The 26,180-nt window shown below is 37.6% G+C and overlaps 1 protein-coding gene across 2 annotated transcripts in view; it reads left to right on the forward strand.

The window, feature by feature from the left end:
- The window catches only part of BRINP3 (BMP/retinoic acid inducible neural specific 3), a 202,427-nt gene that overhangs the window by 124,694 nt on the left and 51,553 nt on the right, over positions 1 to 26,180 (forward strand). For both annotated transcript variants that reach the window (XM_054212346.1, XM_054212347.1), the window contains 2 exons: positions 14,282 to 14,387; positions 17,158 to 17,394. In XM_054212346.1, coding sequence (XP_054068321.1) covers positions 14,282 to 14,387; positions 17,158 to 17,394 — 343 coding nt within the window. The remainder of the gene's footprint in view (positions 1 to 14,281; positions 14,388 to 17,157; positions 17,395 to 26,180) is intronic.

Consider the following 26,180-nt stretch of genomic DNA (forward strand, 5'->3'; position numbering starts at 1 on the left):
ACAGCCAAATTTTTGAAGCTTTTGAAATCCAGATCTTGAACCCTTTCTTTTTGTCCTGATTTTCCCCATTCAGTTTGTGGACAGGATTTAAGACTGTAGAGCTGAGAAACCTTGTAAATGACCAAAACTTGGGAAGCTCAAAATATTGTGCCCAGCAAGAGCTTTAAGTTGTAAAATCACAGGTATTTGTTGACTCCATTGAAGAAATTAAGTAGTAAATGTAATTTTAATTAAACAAACCTGGGGAACTAAAAGCCAGAAATGGCTTCCCCATTGTGTAGGTATGGTGACTTAAGCAGGCCATGGAAAAGCCAGAGTACAGGTTTTCAAGGATAAGTATTGTTCAGGTCCGTTATGAAATGGAAATGCCAGAAAACCAAGCAATGTGCACTTACAGCCCAGAAAGCCAACCACATGCTGGGCTGCATCAAAAGAAGCGATGCCAGCAGGGCGAGGGAGGTGATTCTGCCCCTCTACTCTGCTCTCGTGGGACCCCACCTGGAGTACTGCATCCAGCTCTGGGGTCCCCAACATAAGAAGGACATGGACCTGTTGGTGCAGGTCCAGCAGAGGGCCACGAAGATGCTCAGAGGGCTGGAGCCCCTCTGCTGTGAGGACAGGCTGAGAGAGTTGGGGGTGTTCAGCCTGGAGAAGAGAAGGCTCCGGGGAGACCTTAGAGCCCCTTCCAGTCCCTAAAGGGGGCTACAGGAAGGACGGGGAGGGACTCTGTATCAGGGAGTGGAGTGATAGAACAAGGGGTAACGGTTTTAAACTGAAAGAGGAGAGAAGTAGATTAGATATTAGGAAGAAGTTCTTTCCTGTGAGGGTGGTGAGCCCCTGGCCCAGGTTGCCCAGGGAGGTTGTGGCTCCCAAATCTTTGTCTTGATGTGGTAAACTCCCATGAAATTTTTGTAAGAACTGAATACTTTTGCAGGTTACTTTGAATATCTCACTCATTATTAAAAGCTTCACAAAATCAGCTCATTACCTATATGGCTAGGTATGGATTTTTAAATGCATATTTTGATTATTATCTGATCTTACCAGAGGAACTGGGACCTGCAGTTAGGTATCTAGCTTCTATTACATTTTGGGCATCACCTAGCTCCTAAGAGTCTTTCAGTAATCTGAATTTAATTGTGGATTTGGATAGGCAGGTTTGGAGAGCTGGAATCAAAATGCTGACATTTTGGAGTTTGAGCCTGGTGAAACCATGCCATAAAGCACGGCGCGGAGGCCATGTGCTAGTATACGGTGTGCTACCATCAATAAAATGTGGAACACAGGACATGATCTGAAAGCTGTACCGCAGTGCTGTGGCCCAGATAAATACAATATGATTCTCAACAGGGTTTATTTGGTCAGGAGCAGCCCTGCACTTCCGCAGCTATATCCCTTCTTTTTCTGAAGCTAGACCAATCTCAGGGAGCTGTGTTCATGCTCCACCATGTTCTACTGCACAGCACAGGATTTTTATTTGTCTCATTATAAAATTGAAATACATGAGGTTTTATGCATTTGTGTCTGGGAGCTGTTGGAGGTCTTGGGATCAAATTCGCCATATAGATATAATGAAATCTTGTGACTGCTATGTGTGGACCATTAACTAGTTCTAAGAATACACCAAGTGTAAGGGTTAGGGATTTATTTCCATATTTTATTCAAGAATTTAAGTTGATGATATTAAAAACAACCTTAATTCATTTGGACAGTTGAGTTTTAATTAAATTGAAACTCCAGGGCTGCTTTCCCTAAAAGGTAATGTAGAGGTCAGCTCTTCAGTTGGTGTAAAACAGCAGTTCATTTGAGAATCCGGCCCTCGCTATTTCAGAGAGTGAGAGAAAAGGCGGGGGGCGGGAAAGGACCAGCAAGTTAATGCAATAACATGTTTTACTAACCACTCTGAGAATGCGTACTCAGCAACATAATTGACACAATACATCACAGCAGCTGCAGCATGACACTCGTAAAAGGATGTGTTTCAGCCGCCTCTGATACAGACTACACTGGCTCATTATATTTACAGCAATGTGCATAGCGTAGTAATGAGTGCAAGAAGTTATAACATCGCCAGCTAGTTGGTAGCGCAGCATGAGATGCTTTCAAAGCAACAAAATAACACATAATAGAGATGCTAGGGTATGCATTTCGGAAAGACTTTAAATAACTATTCTTCACTTAAAAAACCCCCACCAAACAAACAAAAAAAACCAACAAAAAAGGATAGACCATACGACATGATAGATCATAACAAATTGAAGGACTTTGTTATATCAGTTATGTAGTTTAGACAAGAAAGAAGGGTAAAAAAAACTCCAAGAAAATAAAGACTGCCAAACCCTAAGCAGGTTTTAAGTGTACATATGTAGGTAAGAGACCTTAGCAGCACTCCCAGAACACTTGCCATCACAGTTGTCAAAAACCTATTAACAATTCATACTACAGTTCCTTAAATGTTTTGAATTCTTTTTTTTTTTCCTCCTTAAAAAGTGAAACTAAAGTAAATAAACTCAGAAAATGGAGAAGGTTTTTAATATTGAGAGATCCACAATGAACATATTGAACAATGCAGGCAGAGCAGGGCATTCCAGCACTAATTTGGAGGCACTCAGATTTGTATGGATTTTAATTTGTTCTTTATTCTGGCTGTGCAGCGGTTTGTGTATGGGTTGAGAAACTTACTTCAGCACTCTCAGTGTCCTCCACTCTCTAATTGACAGCTGTGGCCTGTCAGCAGGTCAGAAAAAGTCAAGCAAGGACTATAAAATTCACAGAACATTTCCGTGCCTCTGAATCCTAAGAAATATGAGATAGCATGTATCAACAACATGTAACAACACAAAGGTCAGATTAGGAAGAATATCTCAGGTTAATAGAGGCTCAGAGTCAGAAGAAATAGGCTTAGAGAATAATAAAAGGCTGTTTCAAGGTTTCAGTGTTCGTATTCTTTTTCCTGTAGAATTTATACCCATAATACATTTTCACATGTTTTGTTGTTATAGATTATGATTCAAACTGCAATCATCCTCTTCAATCTATTAATTTAATGGTACAAAACACCCCTGAAAATGTCCTTTTATTAGAATCCTTTAGGAGTAACCGATTCCGAGAGCTACATCATTGCCGCCTTCTGCAGCTCACTGTTATTTCTACCTGTAGGGCTTCACACGGTACTTAGGCAGGATTTGCATTTCTGACAGCAAAACTATAATGTAATCTCTAACAAGATAATGCTTATAATGCCTCTATATGCTGTGGCAGAAGCTGGGTTTAAGGAAGGTTCCATTATTCATCCAGGAGACTTTTTATAGTATTGAGTGATTACTGTAGTGTTTTCAGATCTTTAATGTCTGAAGGGCTGGTAGTTTCATCACTGTTCTACAGACTTTATTGCTGAACCAAGTATCCAAAATCAAAAGTGTTTCTATTTTTGCATTGTGAGATTCTGACCTTATACAATGAATGAACTCCACTGAAATCAAAGAAGTTTCTTCACACGCATGTTGATATCATTGAGATCAGGGTTTTCTCCATTCAACTGCAACCATCATCTTTCTAATTTATCAAACTATTACTCATTAGCTTTCCCTAGATTACTCAAATTAATTCTGTCATTCCCAAGGAATGATATTTGGGGTCCCTGCAGTATTTTTCCTTTGATTTTTGTTAAAATTAAAACAAAAATAATAAAAAAAAAGTTAAAAGAATCATAGAATGGTTAGAGTTGGAAGGGACCTCGAAGATCATCTAGTTCCAACCCCCTGCTCTGACCAGGGACACCTCCCACTGGGCCAGGTTCCACTGGGCCATTTTTTCAAAAATTATATCAATGCAAGATCCATAATAAGACACATTCACATATGCCCTAATGGTATTTGATAGGTCTTTCAATTCCCACGAATCAGGATGATTTGAACAATTTTCCAGCTATACATAACAGTCTTTCTGGATAACATTGCTCCTGGAGCCTAGTTCTAGGAGCAGGCTTCTGTACATGAAAAATTCTCTTTTTGTCTAGTTCATGAAATGAGAATATTGAGAATTGCTCAGTTATTAGCAAAAACTTTCCAAAGAGCGGTCAGTTTGTTCATTCATGACTCTTTATAGATGGTGAATGAGTTAAGGTCTGACAGCAGAGTTTGGTGAAAAGTGCTCAATGCCATGTGCTGCAGGGATCTTCACCTGTCAAAAACATGGAAACCCCCATGGTACAAATCCACAGTGTTCCACTAAATTCAGTGTTGGTTTACACTGGGGAGGATCTGGTCTTGATGAGAATATAAGATCATGGTGCGTCTATAGGAATTTTCCATCCAGCTGTAATTGTTACCTCTCAAGATGGCTTTTTCATTTGAATTCTGTGTCTTTCAACTTTGTAATGGTCTTTATTACTGTAAATTTACAGAAATACTTGGTTATAATTTGATATGTTTGCAGTTAGGAGTATTTTTATTGTTTAATCAAATTCAGTAAACTTATGAATCCAGTTTCACTTTTGTTCTTCTAAATAAAACATTGAACTCTGATTGACGTTTCCACCTCCTAATGTGATGTGCAGTTTTGGACAGAGAGGTACTCTTCCTTTTCTTCTCTATCCCTTTTTATGTGTTCATTAAAGCTTTAAGGGATATAATGAAAATATAGTTTGGTACCTACATCTTCCCAGTTCTCATTCACTAAAGGCAGTTCTACTCTTTTGAGTATTTGACGTTAAAAGTTTCTATATTTAAGGGTGGGTATTATTAAAACCATCTCAGCCCTTATGCTACAGGGTTCTTCACTTGACTTGTGTGTATTTCACAGGACTTAAGTGTAAAAGAAATGGTCTTTTTTCAATTTATATTAAGGGACCGAAACTGAAAGATCAGACTGTGTACAGAACACAACTACCAGCTCTCATTTCCAATATATTTTGACTGAAATGAGAAACCTGGATTCAATGCTCCTTTCTGATCTACAGCAGAAAGGCAATAGAATTATCTGGAATAATCTGTGATTCTGTGATTCTGTGAATAGAACTGGTCTCTGAGGGAATGAAAAGGGGAATTTATTCTGTTTTGGTAGAGTTAGGAGCTTATGGCTTATTTTTAACCAAACATTTTTCTTTCATATGGTTCTTCATTTGCAAATTTGTTTCTTTTCTCTTGCCTTGCTTTTCCCAGTCTTTTTTTTTTTTAATCTAGAATAGTGCTTATTATCACAGCAGCAAGTTTTCTGTAAAAATTGCTACCTGAAAAGTAATTTACATACATATAATTAATTATTAAAATAATTGTTTGGTTCATAGTAGAGAGTTCTAGGTAGAACTGTGTGAATATTTGTATCTTAATCAAATATACCCTCAGGTTTGATGTATTTACCCTCACCTCATGCTTGCAGAGGTTGACCTAACACAGAAAGCTAATATCCTAAATAAACTGCCTCCTTTCCTACTCACTGGGTGCTTCTTCAACTGCTTCTGTCTGACCCCAGCCTGCAAACGTCGATGGTTCTGCACTCCAGACTAGCAGCTGGAATAGAAATAGGGAGAAGCTGGGAGACTTTTTTTTTCTATGAGTAAGTACCCTATGAAGATTAAGCATGGTTAAATGAGGAACAGTTTTATTCTTTTCTGACCACTGGGTTTTAAAGTGTTGTAGACAAGCTATGAAATGTTCCCTTACCATTCAGCACTAGAATGAATTCAGAAATAGTCTGGATGACAGTGAGCCAAAATTCTACTAAGATCCCCTACATCTTGTGAGAATCTCACAAGTCAAGTCCTCAAAACTGCTTGGATGATATAAAAGCCATGGTTCATTTTTCAAGGTAAGCACCCAGCACTCTCAAATCTTGCAGTGAGTTCCTGAGTGCTTACATTTCATTATGAGCACTGCTCCTTTAACTCACTTAAATGATTTAGAAAGCATCGGTAAACATGGATGCTTCAGAACAGATTCAACACTAAGTCCTTTGTGGTTTACTGTTCTTTAGCTAATTTGGTATTAGTCCTTGATTGGAGTTTCAAGTGCAATTGCAGATAAATATTTGAAGATGCTTTTTCCTACCACATAGTGTTTAACAAGCAACATATACATTTAGTTTTAAAAGCTAATTACCAGTGATTTTATTTCTGAACACTAAGTCTGTTATAATTTATATGGTGAACAAGTTTGCCATTCCTATTGGCCTGTTCTGATTAAGAATCATATAATCTGCAACCGTGCACTGTGCATGATATACATATTTATTGAAGCAAAATTTGGAATTAGATTCCAGTCCCAGGTGTTCTTACGACGTCTTTTCTCAAGTTCGGGGAATTTAAAGGCTGAAGATTTGCTTTTACCACAGATGAAACTACACAATAGTGATGGAACAGCATAATCAATCAAAGTTATAGAGCAATATATCTAAACTAGTCATCTCACGCTGAGGAGGCATCCATATGAAATAAAGTTTAGAGCTTCAGTATAAAGTTGCTTTTTCTTTTCTAAAACATTTAGCCAAGCGTTACCCCTTAGTTTGAACACCTGATAAGGTTTTAATGATTAAATTGTTAATTCTGTCATTTTTAATTCTGTAGGTAGGCCTTCCAATATGCAGGAAAACATGCAAAAACCAGTAGCATGGAAATAAGAGTTTTGCAAAACAATTAATTGAGAGTCGGCAGCACCAATGAGGCAGAGAGGGCAAATGTGTTACAATCATTTACCAGAGGGAATAAATTGGTGGGAAGTAATGAGGATACAACCTAAAAATAAATCCCTAAAAACATATATGTGAGCCAGGCAGAGAGCGAGGCAGCAGACACGCACGTTATGGACAGTAATGTGATTTCTTTTGAGAGGTTAGAATGACAACCCCATAAGGGGTGGTTTGAATGGAGTGTGGCAAAATCAAGTGGACGTGCAAAATGTTCTGCTGCAGATGTCACAGTCAGTGTGGTGCGGAGGGTTAGGAATTGGAGTGCTATGGAGAGCAAAAATAAATCCTGAGTTGACATGAATTCCAGGGGAGGAAATATAAGATCTGGCAATAGCTTAAATTATTACATTTTTAGAGCTATTACCAAAGAGAATATTGCAATTAAGTGTTAGAATTGCACAGAAATATATAATCATAGGTAGGATCTGCATGGAAATCTGGTTCTTAATTAACCTGCCCTTATCACTTTGATTTTTGAGCTTGAAGACTTTAAATCCTTTTTATATTATTTTTAGGTCCTAATGTTAGCCTTTAACTCTTTTTTTTTTTTTTAGCATAAGTTATTATTTTTTATCTTAAAATATAATATATATATATGTATAAGTTTTAAAACTGACCACATTAAAGGTAAAATGTTTCCAAATTATCCAAAGGTAATTTTTATATTGACCTAGACTTTCTTTTTCCTGTCGCTTCACAAAGAAAAGTAACTTCTTAACTATTTATTCTGATTCAGGAAGGACTATATTTTTTTATTCACACTTTCCCAACCTAAGAAAATTATTTTCCATTCAACTGCAGTATTATTATGACTAATAATATCTATGAGTTTTATAAATAGCCAGATCATGCTGTCTTCTTGAAACTAATGGGGACATGGTGAAAAATCCCAGTAGCCTCAGCATTGCATATTGGAACTGAGCCATGAAGATATAAATCCTATTCCTAATGCTCTTGGGAAGTCCTTGCCTGGGATTTTACAGTTGGGTTAAATGTAGGCAGATGGTGTCCCTTTAAGCATGTACCCCAAGTTTTCTTTGGAGCTTTTTGTCCTTTATGTGGTAATGGAGTTATGTTTGGAAAAGAATGGAGGGTTAAGAATCGGGCTTTACTTCAGCAAGTTTCTTTGCTTTTGCTTTCTGCAGATACCTTGAGATTTTTATGAACATGAAATATTATTTTAATTTGTATCTGTGCTGTCCTCTTTCTTTCTAATTTTATCTTTCAAACAAAATATATAGATTTCATTTATTGCTTGTTGCTCAACTGTCTCTTTAGGCAATAATAGTTGTGAAAAAATAACATTAGTATTCATTTAAGTATGATGTGAGCAAGCAGAAATATCTAAATGTAAACTGAAACAAAATATTCAGTTTATATTACGTTTTTGCTCAGTCTGTTACTTCTTCCTAAGAGAACTTCACTCTCATCTATTCTTCAAGATTAATTAAAATAGATAGCTTGTTCTTTCTGAGAGAATGCCTGTCCTTGTTCTCTGTATAAGGCTGATGCACCCTTCATTTCTGAAAGTGGACGAAATAAAGGCTCTGGTACCACTGCCCTGACTGGTTTGCTGACAAAGATTTCCTGCAGACTTGCTTGTTGTTTTACGTAAGGATGTATGGGAACGTGGCATCGGACATGCAGTGGATTTACAATGTCCTTGAGAAGGGAAAATTGTGGCTCCGATGCCAGAACTGTCAACGCTGCCGGGGATTTCAGCTGGGGTAAATCCTCACTTTCAATTTCCATAACCCCGGGAGTGTTGCGCAGTCTGCAGAATCGGCGTTACAGAACAGCACAAGGACTAATCACTTTCTCCTCCCTTTCTGACCCCTATCTCAGGTGTCTGTAGAAGGTAGTTCAACCTGTATATGTTTCCTAGCTGAGAGCCGCAGCATTCCTGACAGTCTTGCTTTCTTGTCTCATTTTCCTATGGCACAGCATAGATTTAAAGACTCGTCTCGATGTTCTTATGGGTTCTCTCAGAACGTACAGATAATAAATTGCTGTCTGAGATAGTGGGGAGCAGGCTTGAACAGACAGGTCATTGCTCCCTATCAGATTAATCTAAACAGCCCTAAAAAATCATAATCTTTTTAAAGAATGTAACAACAGAGCAGAATTTTAATAGTCAGTTCATTTCCAATTCCTAGAATATTCTGATTTCTGAGGTATTTTGATTTCTGAGGTATTTTATGCTTTATGTGGGGATAGTACATTTCAAGTTCAGTGCTGTTGTAATGTAGTAGTCTAGTTCACATAAATTCCAGAGAGTGTAGAAACAAAGGAGAGGGAATGGAGGGATTACACTGATCTCTTGGGAAGATTTATTGCTGCAGTCAGTGAAAATGAAAGGCATCTCCTTGCCCAAAAAGCTTGAAAGAAGTCCTTATTCCACTTCTAATGAAGTTAATGGAAATTTCGCAATTTATTTCCTTTGCAGAAAGATCAAGTTTACTGTTTCTCTTCCATTTTACAACAACAGATCATAGAAAAAATATGATGGGAGAGATTCCAGGTCTCCTGACTTAGTGGGCTCTTCAAATTAAAAAGTCAGTCCTATGCTATCAATACTGCTGCTAGAAAATGTGTTGAAAATGTTACATGCCTATAACGTATTGCTTTAAAAATTAAAAAAAAATAAAATTAAAATTTAAAAAACCCAAACAAACCAGGAATCAAAAAACATTAATCCAACTCCCGACGTGGTGAGTGCTGTTGGTTTGTCTATACCTCCTTCAGAAACGTTCATCTAGCTGGTAGCATGACAAGTGCCAGTGCTTGGAACGTTCAGAAGATTTGATTTATTTTAATTACATGCTAATTAATGGGAGTCTTTTAATATGCTCAATGACACAAGTAGGACAGCAGAGTAGCAACTATTGTGTGGTAAAGGAAAGTGCTGAAAGAAAGGTGTTTTTGTGAAAAACTGTTGAGCCTGGGGGGAAAAAAATAAATAAGGAAAGTTGGCAGGAGAGCCACTTCTAAATAGAAAGTACATTTAGTTCCTATTCATTTGATCAACTTTTTTTTAGGTGAAATGAGCACTGACTGCAGAATGTACAGGGATGACAATGTGTGGGGACATGGGCTGGAAGACGAGTCCTGAAGGTGAGGTTGATAGGAGAGTCACACAAGAGAATCCTAAAGACTTCAGGCTTCCCCTCCCTCCATACTTTTGCCCATTCTTCTGTATGCGCCAGTCGTTCTTCCATGAGTGGTCATGTATATGTGATGAGTTTGCTTTAAATCATTATTTTAATGTTTAAAATATTAAAGAGGTTTATATGAATATGAATGCAGCTTCCTATTTTGGAGCGACTAGCATTGTCTCATTCTCCTTTGTGTTGGCTTAGTTAGCTTCCTTAGAAGCCAAATTAATTTTTAGAGAGTCTTGCTGAAGAGGATAGTCCTTTATGCAGGGCAGCACACTAGCTCCGCATGGCCATGTAGTTAGGAATATTAGCTATGTGCATTTAAAAGGACGCACCAGGAACAAAATCTCTGCAGAAATATATTTCCCTTTTATTAGGAAAGACTTCTATAGGCTTAATTATCATGGACAAAAAAGCACGGTTTCCCAGGGAAATACTACCCACTGATATCACAAGAATTCAGCCCTGCTTAAGTGCTAGGAGGTATGTTCTCGGTGCACTTATAATCGGGTTGTTATCACCATGGTTATGAGATTTAACTGACTGAAAACTGTAGGCATTTGTCTCATTAATGCCAAATGTTATAGTTTATTTCTGGGAACTGAAAACCCTGCTGCCCAGGGAAACCTGTTCTGTGATAATCTTTGAAAACAAGCCACTTGAGAATAGCCTGCCTGCTTCATGTCAGATGGTTTCACACCTATTTTGTTACTGGTTCTTAGGGGGTTTTGTTTATTAAATAACTTTGTTTTGTGGCATTTTGCTTTGTGAGTTAGCATTCTTTATGGACTGCAGGCCTAGCTCTTACAAAACAAGCATGGCTTATATGAAATCACTTCTGGACTATGCTGGCATCTTAGCATACTCTTTGCATTTACATTTTACCTTTCCCTCTTCCTGTTTTTGGTTTGTCTGTTATTGCATGCTTTCAGACAAAACACTTTTCAGCTGTTATCTTGGAACTGTACATAGTCACACTTCTCTGCTTGGAAGATAATTAAAGAAATGCCATTGCCTTTCCAATTTTGTTTCTGTTGTTCCTGAAACAGAAAATGTACCAAACAGAATTAATTGGATGTTTTGGTCCAATTTTGGACCAAATTTGGACCAAAGACCAAAATTGGACCAAACAGAATTAATACACTTGGACCTTTTTTTTCCCCCTCTATAGTCTGATTTGTTACCCGAATCATAGAATCATAGAATGGTTCGGGTTGGAAGGGACCTTAAAGATCATCTAGTTCCAACCTCCAATGAGTTACCCAAAAATAAAATCCTTGCATTTGATCAGAACATTTGACAGAAATTTTAGGGTTTTATTTATCAGCTACTAAAATTTTTCTTCTGTTTTATAATCTTTTTTGAGTAGGATTTATACAGAGTATGAAAAACCGTATGTAACTATATCACTTGACTTCTGACTAGAAGCGTCATCCATGGAAAGTTGAAGTTGGGATGATTTTTGTCAGCTTTTGTCTTTTTTTGTTGTATATTGGGACTATGTATTTTGACTTTCTTCTTGCAATGTATTTTGTATGCAGAAGCTAAGAGTACCAGAGCAAAGGAGTTGACAGAGGAAGGCTAGGGTACTTGGAAAAGTAGAAGAATGAACAATACAAATCCATAGATTTTAGTGAAAACATAATGTTTGGAAAAGGTCCTTATTTATTGCTCTATTTATCGAGTATTATTTATTATTATTATTATTAGAACAATATTTTATTGCTTTCCTATACCAATCATCAGTGTCTGTAAGTCACCTCAAAATCTGAGCGCGCTCAGTTTTTTTCATATATCTTTCTTTTGGATCAGTGGATTTATATAACTGGTTTCTAATAAAGAAGTCATAAAAGTCTAAAAAAGAAGTCAAAGTCATCATTTAACGATGACTTTTCCCCATTCTGCCTCTTGGCACACCTAAATACACCAAGTGCTATCACTCCCATAATCAAACCAGCGGTATCTCTACCTATGTCTGCACGATCCAAGTGAAGAATGAAGATGCATGAACAAAAAGGGACACAGTAATTATAAAACTGCTTACTAATCTTCCTTACTTTGTGATTTCAGGAGGCATAAGGATAATAAGGACCGTTAGGAATTGTAAAATTGGCTTTATAATTTCTACATTTCATATAACTTTATGAAGCTGCATTGCCTTATACACAAATAGTTGAAAAGAATAATAATAATATACAAAAAAACCCCAACACTAAAATAAATGGATCTTTAAATAAAGGATTGCAGAGATAAATGCTGAGCATAATCTTTCAGAACTAGGATAAGTCTCGTAACAACATTCAGCCCTCTTTTATTGCCTTCTGGCTTTTTAATGTATTTAATGCAGGTGACTGTCTTTGTTATTGTATAAACAGATTAAGATTCTGTATACGGACTGGGGGTACTGCACAAAAATGAGATTTTAGAATGGAATTTTATGTCACTTTTTGGGAGAGGGAGAGGACTGGAGGATCACAGGTAAATCAAAATTGCCATTCCAGCCGTGTCCAAGCCAAATCTGATGCCTGTGCAAGAGTCTTTGTGCTGATTCAGGATGATTAAGCAAAAAACACGGTAAATCTGTCCCTGTCCTAAATATTAAAAACTGCCAAGTGTTTGCAGGGAAGAGACATCCTGACTCCGTCTCATCTCCTTGCGCAGCTGGCACTCTGCTAACAGGTTTGGCTGAAGCCAGTTTTGTGTGTCCTCTCCACGGGCCGCTGGCACTGCAAAGGGTCTCCTTCTCCACTCTCAGGAACACTAGTTCAAAGTGACAGAAAGGTGACAAGAGCTTGGAATAACCTAAGATTTTCTATTTACTTTTCAAAAACGCAAGAGATTTTGGAAAATATGATATCTCCACGGTTTCAAGAATAGCATGATCCAGTTGCAGCCACCCACAAGTGCTGGTGGTAGCACAGACTGTAAGGGAGCCAGGCAATTGTAAGCAACATGAACATTCATGGATTATTTTAGCAAACCTTCATATTTCTTTCAAAATAGCAGGCTTCCTTCTGTTCGTATTAGTTGTCTGTTTGCACGTCGGTCCGAGGCACGGTGGAGGTGTGTATTTTTGAAATGAGCTCCTTGACCCCATAATTTAGGCTTATTCTTCAGGAGATCCAGAGCAAAATACTCTACCTGAAGTAACAGAAAATAGAAGTGGTTGTACTCAAAACTGAGGCAGATCACTAAATGAGGGTCAATATGGACACAACCTCTGAGATAGTGAAAGGAAGAGAGCTAAGAAGTTCCAGGACTGCGGCTGGGAGCAGTTTGGGTGGGAGTGTGACAGAGGAATTGCTTATACTTTGGCTGTAAAGGAGACTGGGACAATATCCCATGTCCAGCATTTCCTGTTATGGCTCTGTTTGTATTTTTATTACACTTTTATTGTACTTTTATTCCACTTTTGCTTTTTTCTTTCTGCCTAGTCTTGGTATAAAGGAGAAGGAACCACAAACCCATTAATTTTCCACAGCACCCAATCCAGTTAAAAAAAGTGAGATCGTGGTATACCCGTCCATACTAAGGTTTTGGAATTTTTCCATGATTCCCTACACAGACAACAAAAAAACCCCAAACCTGAGGTGCTGCCTAGTGCTTCAAAAGCTGCAGTGCTTCACTGGTGAGAAAGTGCATTAGACCACATAGCCCCACCCCCCTTCTATTTTTCATAGGAAAACATTAAAAAAAGAAATTAGCCTTTATAATTATTTTGTTGACACTGAGAATTATCTATACTATTCCATTGTCATCTCTTTTTTTATTATTTATTAATTTACTCATGTAAACAACTGCCCGTTGTCAAGCCCAATCCCCAACTGTTAAGCCAGACTTCTATGAGCTCTCCTTGTGGTGATGCTGTTTTGATTGATTTAGCTGTATTTTGATTCTGTGGTCATGGAGTCAGTGATTAGAATAGGCAGAATGTCTAGAGTTTTATGTCTAATCTTCTCTTAGGATTTTTTCTGATTAAAAAGATCCCACCGCTACCACCATTATAAATACAGCTCATAAAAAGTTTTCGCTTCTGAATCTCTGTGTTACATGAGAAAAGTCAAAGTTTTCCATGGCTTCAACAAGGAGTTGCCATGTGCACAAGTTTCATCAGTGAAAATCGGAGTCGTCGTTTTTATGAACTGCTTTTATTAAACCCATTCTAATTCCCATAGCTAAAGAAATAGTCTTTAGACCGTTGGTTGGCTAAAGTATTTACAAGGATTCTGTGCAATGGAAATAGCACTCCGCGAAGGCTGTGGTACTTGGTAAAACATTTGCCGTCATACTTTTCATAATTAAAATAAGCTGTTTCACCTTAATTAAGTCTGAAATGTACCGCTGGCTGAATTAAAGGGAAACTTTATGAAACGGGCTTCTGAACTCCTCAGTCTGTTTTGAATAATACAGCAAATGCTTTTCCATTCCCTTACCATCAGGTGACAGAAACGCGGACTGGTCCTCTTGGCTGCAGTAACTATGACAACCTAGATTCTGTCAGCTCTGTTCTGGTTCAGAGTCCTGAAAATAAGATTCAGTTGCAAGGTATGTAGGTGCAATTTCATTAATTTGTTTTGGAACAGGATGGCATTTATCACACTATCTGTTTTTCTTTCTTCCACCTCATAAAAGGTCATTTTCCTAAATTTTTTTTTTCTGTGTGCAGTAAGTACATTCTAGACAAAGTGAGGGAAATGTCAGTAACTCGTGTTGCCTTTGAAATGGAAACAATTTCTGTGCGCATCAGAAAATAATTTGAATAATGCTGTTAACATTTCACAGCCCTATTTAGCAACCACTTGCACACCTTTTAAACAGCCTGAATTCACAGAGGCTCCACCAAGCAGGGAATGACATTTCTGTGCTCAGCCGGCTTTGCACGTACTCAGGAGTAGCTTACGCCTCATGCAGGCATCCCACTGAAATGAATGGAGTTACCGGAGGAGCAGCATATAGATTTTCTAAGACTCTAAATAATGAAGAGTCCGAAGGCTCCTCTTGGGAATTTTAAGATAACCTGGAAGGTTAGGCATCTCACTTATTAGGAAAATCATAGTAATTATATATTTAAAAAAAGAAAAAAAGAGAGAGAAAGGCAAAGGCAAAAGGAGGAAGGAATAAAAAAGACGTTCGTTTTTTTGATAATTCCAGTAGATGCATTTCCCAACCTGCATATTAGGTACATAAACATTTTTGAAAAGTCACCTTCTAGGGTGCTTTTTTCAGTTACACCAATGTAGCGTGAACAACTTAGTATTACTGTGAAAACTGACTAAATTCTCTTTATTTTATGTACTTCTGTATACCTCTGTGTATATACAACAAGAGAAGAACACGGTTCTTAATTTGCAGTTATGGGTAGCTACACAATTATTTCCAGTTTTTAAAATTTCCCATATTGGCTCATAAATCAGTTGGATATATAGTGTGAAGCTGTTGCTGATTATTAAGAATGGCTGTCAGGGAAAGATTATCCTCCTGTTTAAAACATCCATGTGGTTTTTTTTCCCTTTCCTTTCTCTCTCGTAGAATAGCTTAAAAGCCATACAATCATACAAGGATTTCAGAGACAGTGTATATTTTTTTTAAAAAGAACTTGTCATTTCCACTGGGACGCAATGAAATGTTTCCAGAAGTAATTTGCATGGTTTGTCAGTTAAAATTTGGAAAATAATCTTTGTGTACCTCAGACAGTGGTTTGACACGTGCCATTTTATTGTCATTATGAGAAATATATTTATATCCGTAAACTATTTCATACTTACCGTGGAAGAACTGAAGAAGACTCAAGGTTGCTCATCTGGGATTTCTTTTCCTTTCACAATTTCAAGGCTTTTCACAAGTATGCAAGTACATTGAAAAGTTTGCTCAGACAACAACGGAGTTTTACAAATTTTGACATGAGGTAGAAGGCAGCACAGACAGATCTGGTTTTATCAATCGATATGACTTTTGACTGGGAAGAGTTATGAAATTACTTTTACAGCTATCATTTTTATGTACCTAAAAATAAGTGATAAATCTCTATGAAATTGTCCAAGTGCCTACGTAGAAGAAACCTGCATCACAAGTAACCAATCCATATGCTGAGAAATTATTTCACCCCCAAATAAGCTCCACTGCTTCCAGAGAGATTATTCTTTCCACAGAAAATAGCAACAAATAATAAATAAAAATTTATAATGTACCTTGCTGTGGCTTTTTTGGTTTGCTGATTACTAATGTAGCTAGTTAGTTAAAATACTTGTATATAAAATACTCACATACTCATTCCCATCATTGGGATCATGTAAACAATGGTCAAAATTTTCAGATGAGTAGTCTAAATATCTGGTCATGAATATTCTGAATTTTTGATTCACCTGCTCTGTGGTTCTCCTACAGCAATGAGATATGCTTTTGCAAGACCTCTCATACCAATGCAGGGTAAAGTGTGAAAACACTTTGCAAAAAGATTTGCGACATAGCAGGAATTTTTTGAAACACCACGGGAGATAGACTTTGCACCCTTTCTCCGTGCTAAACATTTAGTAGATTTAAGAAAGAATTTTCTTTCTCAAGGTTTTGTAGCCCTACCTATCACATCCAATTGACAGCCCCTTAGCAATTAAATAGCGGTTATCAGAAATGAAATATTAGATGCATTTTATTTTTCTAAAATTTCCTCCAACTCAATTTTCCTATTCTTCTTAGTTTGTCTCTACAGAATCGTGAAGAGAGAACTGGAGTTATTTAGACCAGCTATATTTTGTTGTGTCAAAGGCAACATGGAAAACAAGTCCAATACAGAATGGAAATGTTTACCTTCACACCTCTTTTTCTGATTATACTGTCTCTTTACTCGGTTTTCAGGGCTGCTTTCCCTTCATCAGCACTCTCCAAATTTGTATTAGCTGCTAGTACCAAGATTATAATTCAGCTGCATGCTTCCCTATTGCAAAGCTCTTACTACCGAGGCTCTTCATTCAGCAATTCTTTTCAAGGGGAAGCTGATGTAATCCTTTCTTCCTGTTTCTGACGATCGCCCAGAAAGAAATGACACTGGTAAATGCTCTATCTGAGCAGGTTACTGGTTAGTGGAATGGATGTTCCATGCTGAGAGGAAAATCTGAGGAATATAGCTGAAATTGACTCTTAAGAAAGGGAATATATGACTTAATGCAAATGTTAGACAGATGTGTAAATTGTCCTAAAAAAGCCACATAGTTTCCTTATTCATAGTTCATTTGTTTGTTTGTTACGTAGGTTGGGGAAGTTGCTTAGCTCGCGCATTTCTTTGCCTTTAATAACATAAAACTTACTCTGTTCCCTTCAGGTCTTCAGGTCATCCTGCCTGAGTATCTGCAAGAACATTTTGTCCAGGCAGCTCTGAGCTATATTGCCTGCAATTCAGAGGGGGAGTTCATCTGCAAGGACAATGACTGCTGGTGTCAGTGTGGTCCCAAATTCCCGGAATGCAACTGTCCCTACATGGACATTCAAGCCATGGAAGAAAATCTGCTCCGAATAAGTGAGACTTGGAATGCATACAATAGTGAATTTGAAGAATCTGGTGAGATGCTTTATAAAATTTTTGTTTGTTTGTCTGTATCCACAAAAAGTATTTATACAACAGGCTCCATCTGAATCTCCAGAACGGTTCATACACCTAAAGCTAAACATACTTAAACACATCCTGGATCTTAGTCTTAATTATTATAAAATTCTGGTAGGAAGTGTTGTCCTTACCTTGTGATGATCAGCAGTCTGTGTAATTTCATTAGGATTTAGGCAGCTGTGTTTGAGTATTCATCTGCTATACTTTGGGGAGTCCAGAGCTGAAGAGACTTGGTCCCTGTTGGAGCAAGTAGTGTAGGGGTGGATGCAGAAAGCAGAACAAATGAGGAACAAAGTCAGGTTATGCACTTTATATGGGTATTCTGCATTTTTGTTCCGAAATGCAGCTGAAACAGGTGCTTCGTTTCACATCCATTTTTCTGTGCTGGGTCAAAGTTTCTCCTGTAGTTCCCCTTTATCCTGTCCCTCCAGCAATACCATGAAGCTGACATGGAGACTGTAGCCAGCCCTTGATTTACCAAGTAGGTAATAGTTCATCCCATCATAGTTGGCAACTTGCTTCTTCGTGTGATTTCTGTTTAAACTGGACCTATCCATATTGTCTCTACAACACATTTGTGCCACATCATTGGTTTTCTTTAAAGCATCAAGGTTTGTTTCATACATCATTTCACCTGTCCTGATCATCAGAACTTCCAGTCCCATAGAGAATGGGAACCGCAGGTAAAATCAGCTTCTGAACAACTGTTTTCACAACTCACTCACCCAGTGATATCAGTAACAGCTGTCTAGCCAGATGGTGGGAAAAGTAAGGAGAGCTCAGCAGACCTGGGAAAAATAGCTGAGAAAAAAAAAGAAATGAGGGAGGTAAGGAAGAAACAGAAAAAAGCAAAAATCACAGTTTTTAATGTGTTGGAGAAAGAGAATGAGTCAGTAAAAGAGAGGAGGAAGACTACTCAGTGTGGGAGAGAAGAAATATCAGTACAATAGTTAATTGTGAACAGTACATTGTATACAGTCATTTTTTATATTTGCTGTTTTATTTTTAAAGACTGGTTGAGAATTTCAAAAGATCCTGTATCATTTAAAATTTCAGTTGTTGTAACTTTTAGTGAGACCTGCTGCCTAAATCTGAGTCTGTTTGGAAGATCTCAGGCCCTTTTCCCAGCCCCAGTCTCACTCTTAGCACGAGGACACCAGAACTTACAATATTTCTCGTTGGAGGAGACTTCTCACATCCCACAGACTTCCCTGGTTCTAAAAGCACGAATTTATGCTTCATTTTTGTGTACATAAAAATGCATTTTCCCAATGACTATTTTGACACCTTTAAGCATTTAGGGGTCATGCTGTCATTTACTACTTTGCAAACTAGGACACGCATATTGACTCTACAGAAGGGCACGGGTTTTTAACCATATTTTGTCCTATTTGAATGGGATGTGTTATTGTTCAGTGCCTGTAGAATGTCATTTGATGGCGCATACTTAACAGCAATTTTAGTAAAGCTGGTATCTGAATCTGTGGCGGATTCTTATAGTAAGCTGTATAGGGGCTTCAAATTACTCACAGTTTGGATAGTTGTCAGCTACAGGTATAGTCCTGTGTTCAGGACTGAGTCATGAATGTCAGAGGAAAAATGGGTAAGAGTTAAATTCTGTGCTTTTAAAAAAGGCTCTTTAGCTATGCTGTGTGAATCACTGAAATGGCAAATTCACATACATCTGTCAATTAGGCAACTGCTAGTAGGAGTGGTTACTGAAAAATGTGATCTAGATTATTAACATCATTAAGATGTATGTCACACCCACTCTTTAGCCCTTGAAATATTTAAATCATTTTTAATCTAATAAGTATTCCACATCTCATGGGTAGCTTAGAAAAATCTGTGCTTTTAACTTATAAACTGTTTTGCATAAAGATGTTCATGGAAAGATGAGGTAGGTAACCTTGTATGTGTATGGGTCGGTTGAAAAAAAGTGGGCACGTGAACTTTTGTTAGATAGCTTAGTCATTGCCCATTCAGCCTCCCAGTATAAATCATATATTACCATCTGAGCAGCTCTTCTAGTAGTCACACATGGTCTGTAAGCATTTCTAGCCACAGTGATTGCTGAGACATATTCTGAAAAATTAGAGCTTGTGCAACCTTTAAACTAGGAAAAACACTATTAACAAATATCAGCATGATCTGATTCATGTTAACAGCATCTTCTGAGAACAAAAGTGCCCTTTATCAAACAAAACCTAATGTTTTAAATAGGTATTTTGTAGCTTTGATGTGGGATGTATATCGTTCAGTCTTTGTCTAAATCGGTGGAAGTCAGCTTTTGAGATAGGAGTATGTTGTTTTATTTTAATCAATTTATAATAAAAATAAATTATCTGGAAAAGAGTAGGGTGAAAGAAGGCCAGATTATTTAGTAATTTAGAGTCTGAGTAGACAAGTGTCGGGGTAATCCAGACCACTAACTACTGGTCCATATAGTCTACTACTAACTGCAGAGGAATGAATGAATGAATTCCATTCTTTGACGCTATGAACTCCAGATTCAAGTAAAGTCAAATACGAGTGTATTAATATTAATTTCTACCTTTTTTGCCTTCCAAAGCCTTCCTTACTTTACATATAACAAAATAGTCCTCTGAATCCAGAAACAAATGTTGTCCCCTAATACAGACCTGTAAAACTTACTAGGTTCACTTGAGGTCATGGGCATTATCTGTGGATAGAATTTATCCTAGAAAGGAAAAGGAAAATATTCTATTTAAGATTGTTTGTTTACTGTCAGTGTTATCTCTCCTTCTGTCTGTTTAAGATAAAACAAATGAGGAATAGATTTTTTTAAAGAAAAAAATGACAGTTCTTCAGTGCCTAAATCCCATTTTAACTCAATGGGTAGCTAAATTTAGTTTGTGTCTTTGAAACTCTCCATCTGAATTTCTAGTAATAAAGAAAAGGGGGAAAAAAAGCATGAGGACTGTTTTCTTTACAGCCTACTGCTCTCTTCCAAATTAGGCAATTTACGTCATTATTTTACCTTTTAAATCATGAGATGTGAAAGAAATGTGTACCTAGTTAAAAGTCAAAGGTCCTGAACACTACAATTACAGCTGCAAAAAGGCAATAATTTAGTATGACCACTCTATGCACACATGTAGAACTGCAATGAGCAATCATGTTAGATGAACAGAATGTTGGGTGAAATGAAAGCATGTACCACATCAGGAGCCTCATGAAGGTCAACAAGGAGAAGTCCTGCACCTGGGGAGTCCTGCAGCAGGCACGAGGACATGCTGGGGACCATCCGGCTGGAATGCAGCATGGCAGAAAAGGCCCTAGGGGTCCTGGTGGACACTAGGTTGACTGTGAGCCAGTGACGTGCCCTTGCAGCAAAGAAGGCTGATGGTATCCTGGGCTGCATTAGGAGTGCTGCCAGCAGGTCGAGTGAGAGGATCTGTCCCTTCTCCTCAGCACTGGTGAGGCCACACCTGGAGTACTCTGTCCAGGCCTGGGCTTCTCAGTACAAGAGACACATGAACATATTGGAGGGAGTCCTTGAAGACGATGAAGGGTCTGGAGCACCTCTCTTATGTGAAAGGCCGAGAGAGCTGGGACTTTTCAGCCTGGAGAAGAGAAGGCTCAGGGGATCTTAACAATAAATACCTGAAGGGAGGGTGTGAAGAAGGTGGAACCAGGCTTTTTCAGTGGTGCCCAGTGACAGGACCAGAGGCAATGGACACAAATTGAAATACAGGAGATTCCCTCTGAACATCAGGAAATGCTTTTTCACTGTGAGGGTGACTGAGCACCGGCACAGTTTACCCAGAGAGGTTGTGGAGTCTTCCTCCTTGGAGATATTCAAAGGCTGGCTGGCCATGGTCCTGGGCAGCTGGGTCTAGGTGGCCCTTCTTGAGCAGGGGTTTGGATCCCACCTCAAGCATTCTGTTACTCTGTGGTCAGAGAATTTTCACATAGGAGGACTCTGGTCTGCAGTTTCGGCTTGCTGGTTGTGACAATTCTCTGTGATTATCGTAGATTAGATGACCAAACATACTCCAGTTTAGAATATGTTGTCCATCGTTATGTGCAGTTTTCATTTCATTCAGGCCCTTCTGGCACCTTTTAACTATGCGAATCTCATTTTGGAGGACGTGGAGCAGTATATTATTTATCTCTCAGTAAATTTGGCTGCCTTTTTCATCTCTCCAGCTGCCCTCCAGCAGTACATACTTGATCACTATTAGCTCAATGAGCTGCATATAACCTCTTAATACCAGAGTATGTACTAAGTTCTCAAAGAAATTACAAGAGCTACTTTAAATTGTTTACTCTGAACCATCTGCTTATTCTTTATCATATCTTGTGGCTTCCAGACTCAGCTACTACCCTTGCAAATGAGCAGCTGTTTCTTTATCAAAATTCCCTACTAAAACTGTTCAACCTTTATTAACAAATTTAATTAGTTTCTTGAGGCTTTTGGCTGAATTAATGTGTAAGCAAAGTTCTGTCTGAGAACATCGTTCCAAGAAGCTCTGTTCTTATCATCTAACACATGGCCTAAAAATATCACCTCTAATGGAATCAAGCAGTGTTTCATTTACCCTTTCTTAAAGTGCATGAAACTAGCCTTTCACAGGAATATGTAGCCTAAAAGGGCAACTAGATAATCCGGTTGACCTGCTGTTATCACAAGCCACTAAGTTTCATTGAGATTCCACCTCCATTGGAGTCCACCTGTGTTAGTTAGATTAAAGCACTGCAATCTTCACTAGTACGCTCGTAGCCTGCCCTGCCATTTTGATGCATTGTTCTTTTAATATTGCCAATTTTCCTGTACCCCTTCTGCCCCTAATGCTAGGAGCATGTACTTGTCCCCCTCCTCCTCCTACCTCATCATCTCACTAAACTTTATCTTTTCATTTCAGGAAAAAGCTTTAATCTAGGCACTCAAGTGCTAGTTAGTTTCCCACAGTGAAGAGCATCAAAAGATTCCTTGAAAAAATTCTCAAAATTTGGAAGTATGGAGGACTTGCATAGCTTACAGTTACAGCAGTGTTGAAGATGGTGTTAGTGAATATGTTGTCTTGTTACACATCATTTTGGAAGTTTTTGGGACTCTCTTGGCAAGACTCATGTACAAAGAAGCAAATTCTAACATGCAGCTCTGTCAATAACTGACTGGCAATTTAGCATTTTACAGAGATTATGACCCATTGCTCTAAAACATGTAAAACAAATATGACCATAAAAACATCCATAGGCTCTAGATTCTGACAGCAAGGATAAGAATATGATCATGCATTGTCTGTTCCGTAATTCTGGTGTGGTTGGCTGCTGAGTGCCTTTGGAAATCCAGCTACTTCATTTAAACAGTTTAAATGACATCAATTTTCTTTTAAGGAGTCTGCTCAATGACATCTAGAAGAAATTTGTAGCCGTCCATGTTGCAACTTAATTTCATTTTTCTAAATTAAAAAGGTTGTTAAAATAAAGATATGGGTGATAAGGTTGCTCAAACAATAGAAGATGGCAAAAGTGCATTTTCATAATTTCTTTTTTTATTGCTAGCATTTATGAGACCTCCTGGAAACATGAAAGTAAAATCTTCCATCCAAGCATTTATTTTCACATAGCTGACATGCAATGGCAGCTTGCCTTGCATATTTCCCAAGTGCTGAGCAGTTGATTTTTTGGGTTTGTTTTTTTTTCCCCCCCTTGAAGACACCAAAATCTCTTTTGGAATATTTCCTTGAAAGACATGGGATAAGGAGAGGGGCAACAAATACTATGAGGTATATTTTCAAAGTAACTTTGAAATCAAAAACTTACTCTTTCAAACAATGTCCTGGTTTGAGGTAAAACAGAACCAATTTTCTGTTTTGTAATTTTACTTTTTAGCTGGGCCTCATAGTTTAAATACAAAATGCTATGGAAGAAATAGCACGCATACAACAAATTGGACAGAAATTTTACTGCCACAGTTCAGCTTAAAAGTGATTCAGTGGAGCACTGAACTATGTGCTTATTTTAATCATTTGTAGTCCATTAACTTGATAGATCTGACTTGTGTGCTTAAATTTTCAGCATCAGCTTAAATACATCAGAGCCAGGGCCATCTAGGACCTTGAAGAACTTGGCCCACTGAAAATAAAACTGTTTATGCTGCCAGACGTACGGCATCACAGGTGTAATTAAATATCAAAAGTCACCAAATATTTTGACATCTATCCTTCTATATCTTTAAAAGACAAACTTCTCAAAATGTGGAGTTTGATTTTTTCAGTCACTTCTGTATCTCTTTTATAGAGATATTTCAAAAGGTAAATTTCAGTATCACAGAAAGTGCAAGTGGTGTAAGTACAGCCAAAGTAAATTGATATTAACTTTCTCATTAATATCTGCTGAAACTGTTTTTCATTGCGCATCCATCCTCCATCATTGCTTGGATTGCAAAGTACTAGCTGAAGTGAATTGCTGTGGCACGCTATTTCTTCTTAAATCTCCGGATTCACTGGATTTGGATTTCAAGTCTAATGTATTTCATAATTCCTTAATAACTCCGGGATTTCTTGCTATTGAGCATTGGTTACTCTTTACATGTACTGACTTAACATCATCTGAAAAAATCCAGGGTTTTGAAAGGTTCACCTAAAAATTAGATCTGAATCCTCAGTTAATGTATAGCACTACATGGAAAGTTATGTTTTCTTGTTTGCATCAGCATAGATTGCTTTTGAGACTTTAGAGTCCTGCTTCCTCAGTTCAATTATATTTTTCCATTTTTTTATAGTAGTTGAATTAATGATGTTCCCAAAATCTCTTGAATAAAAGGATTGAATTTAAAAGTTTGAAGAAAGCAGGTTCTAATACAGGAGGTGATAAGCTTATTATTGAATTAAATATCAGCAATACTGAAGATGAGGGAGCTCAGGCATCCCATTCTTTTCTGGGGGGTAGAATTTGCATTGTATATAATTACTTTTATGTATAATGTACAGAAAGTAATAGGAGAGATCATCTCCACCATTCCTTAATCTTCAGTGAGATTTAGAGAATTATCCATTTAATAGAGTCATGAATTTATATCTCCATCTTCAAAACTGCAAAGTTTCATAGTAGTGGAAACCCACCATATTTTGATGATACAGTTTCAGAACTGTCGCCCTTCTCCTTCCGTTCATATTTTCCCATATGAAATATGAGCATACTGTAAAATGCCAACTTGGAAACAAGAAAGGCTCTTTCCACGAAGCACACCTACATCCCAGATCGGCAAATTTGTCTTATTAAAACCAAGCACAACAGAAGCCCAAAGCTGGTCCTGGAAAAAGTGAAGAATTAATGTTCTCTCACTCTTGGAGTTAATCAAGTTAATCTAGACCTTAATCAATTGAAACTCATATGCAAACTGGCCAATATTTTTACTATTGAATACTACTAAAAGACGGAATATGTTTCAGTTCACAGTTTGCATTTGGGGATTGGTGGTGATCTTGCTGTACAGATATCTGAGTTATCTGAGTCACCACATCTTAACAGATTGGCTACACATTTGCAGTCACACTACATGTCTTTATAAAATAGCGCTGTGTGCTGACTCCAGGCTTCCAAACTGCTCTGCTGTTTCTTCTAAAGGATGAAGATCCCTCTTCTCACAGTGAAGGTGGTTTCCAATACCTAGGCTGCAAAACATGGTAAAATACAGTAAAATCAAGATTGGAAATTACAATTGGCACTGACGGGAGAATTCTTAACACCCTCTGCTAGCCTTATGAATCTGCTACAGATGGGCAGCATTGCCTTTATGATTATTGAGGCTGTAAAGAAACTGTAAAGGAGGAATTCTAAGATTGTTCCAAAGTCAGAGACTGGATATGACAGTCACACACTCAATCAGTACATACATCCATAGCAAGTGATCGTATTTGATCTCAAAATCTACACAAATCTCTTAGTATTTCTCAAGAAAGAAAAATTTACAGTCATGATTCTTGCATGTGGAGACTCTTTGATGCTGAGCACATAGTAATACATCTGTTGAGTTTTTTTCTTTCAGTCAGTTTGCGTAACAATTAAAAAATAGCAGATGTAGCCAGAGTAATCTGCTAAAAAAAATTTTATGCTTAAATAAAGCAGACACGAAACCAGTCAGATAAACAAAATGTAATTTTAACTTAGATTTAAATAGATTAAATTTAAAATTAAAATAAAAATAAATTAAATAATGTAAATAGATTTAAATATATTGTCCAGGGCTGAAGACAGAAATCTGAGACGTCTGGTTGACAGACTGCATTATGATGAGAGCCAATGGCAAATCCAAATCTTCAAGATCAAATGTGAATCGCCGTGTAAAAAAACATGGGGGGAAGAGGTTTGCATCATCAGATACAAGCTTTTTCATAATTGCATACACTGTTGTCAGCTGAAGTTCTGGAATCATCTTAATTATGAATTATATTAATATCTCCCAGCAATGCATTAAGGAATGCAACCACTGTCCCTCTGTGGTTCATTCTTTCTCCTCCTCTCTATCAGGCAAATATTTTAAAATATTGCTGTAATTACAGTGTGTCAGGTTCTTTCTGATGGATGGCTCCAACAAAACTACAGCAAGTGTGCATTTAGGCTGTGATGTTTAATCTTAACAATTCCTCTATTTAGTCAGAAAAATATAATATAACTTTGTTTGCCATCCCAATAAGTCACAGATTTTTGCTATTCCTCTGGCGCGAATTACATCTAAAAAAAATGCTTTAGCAAAAGTGGGCACCATG

This window comes from Rissa tridactyla, chromosome 8 (assembly GCF_028500815.1).
Source record: "Rissa tridactyla isolate bRisTri1 chromosome 8, bRisTri1.patW.cur.20221130, whole genome shotgun sequence".
NCBI classification, from domain to species: Eukaryota; Metazoa; Chordata; class Aves; order Charadriiformes; family Laridae; genus Rissa; species Rissa tridactyla.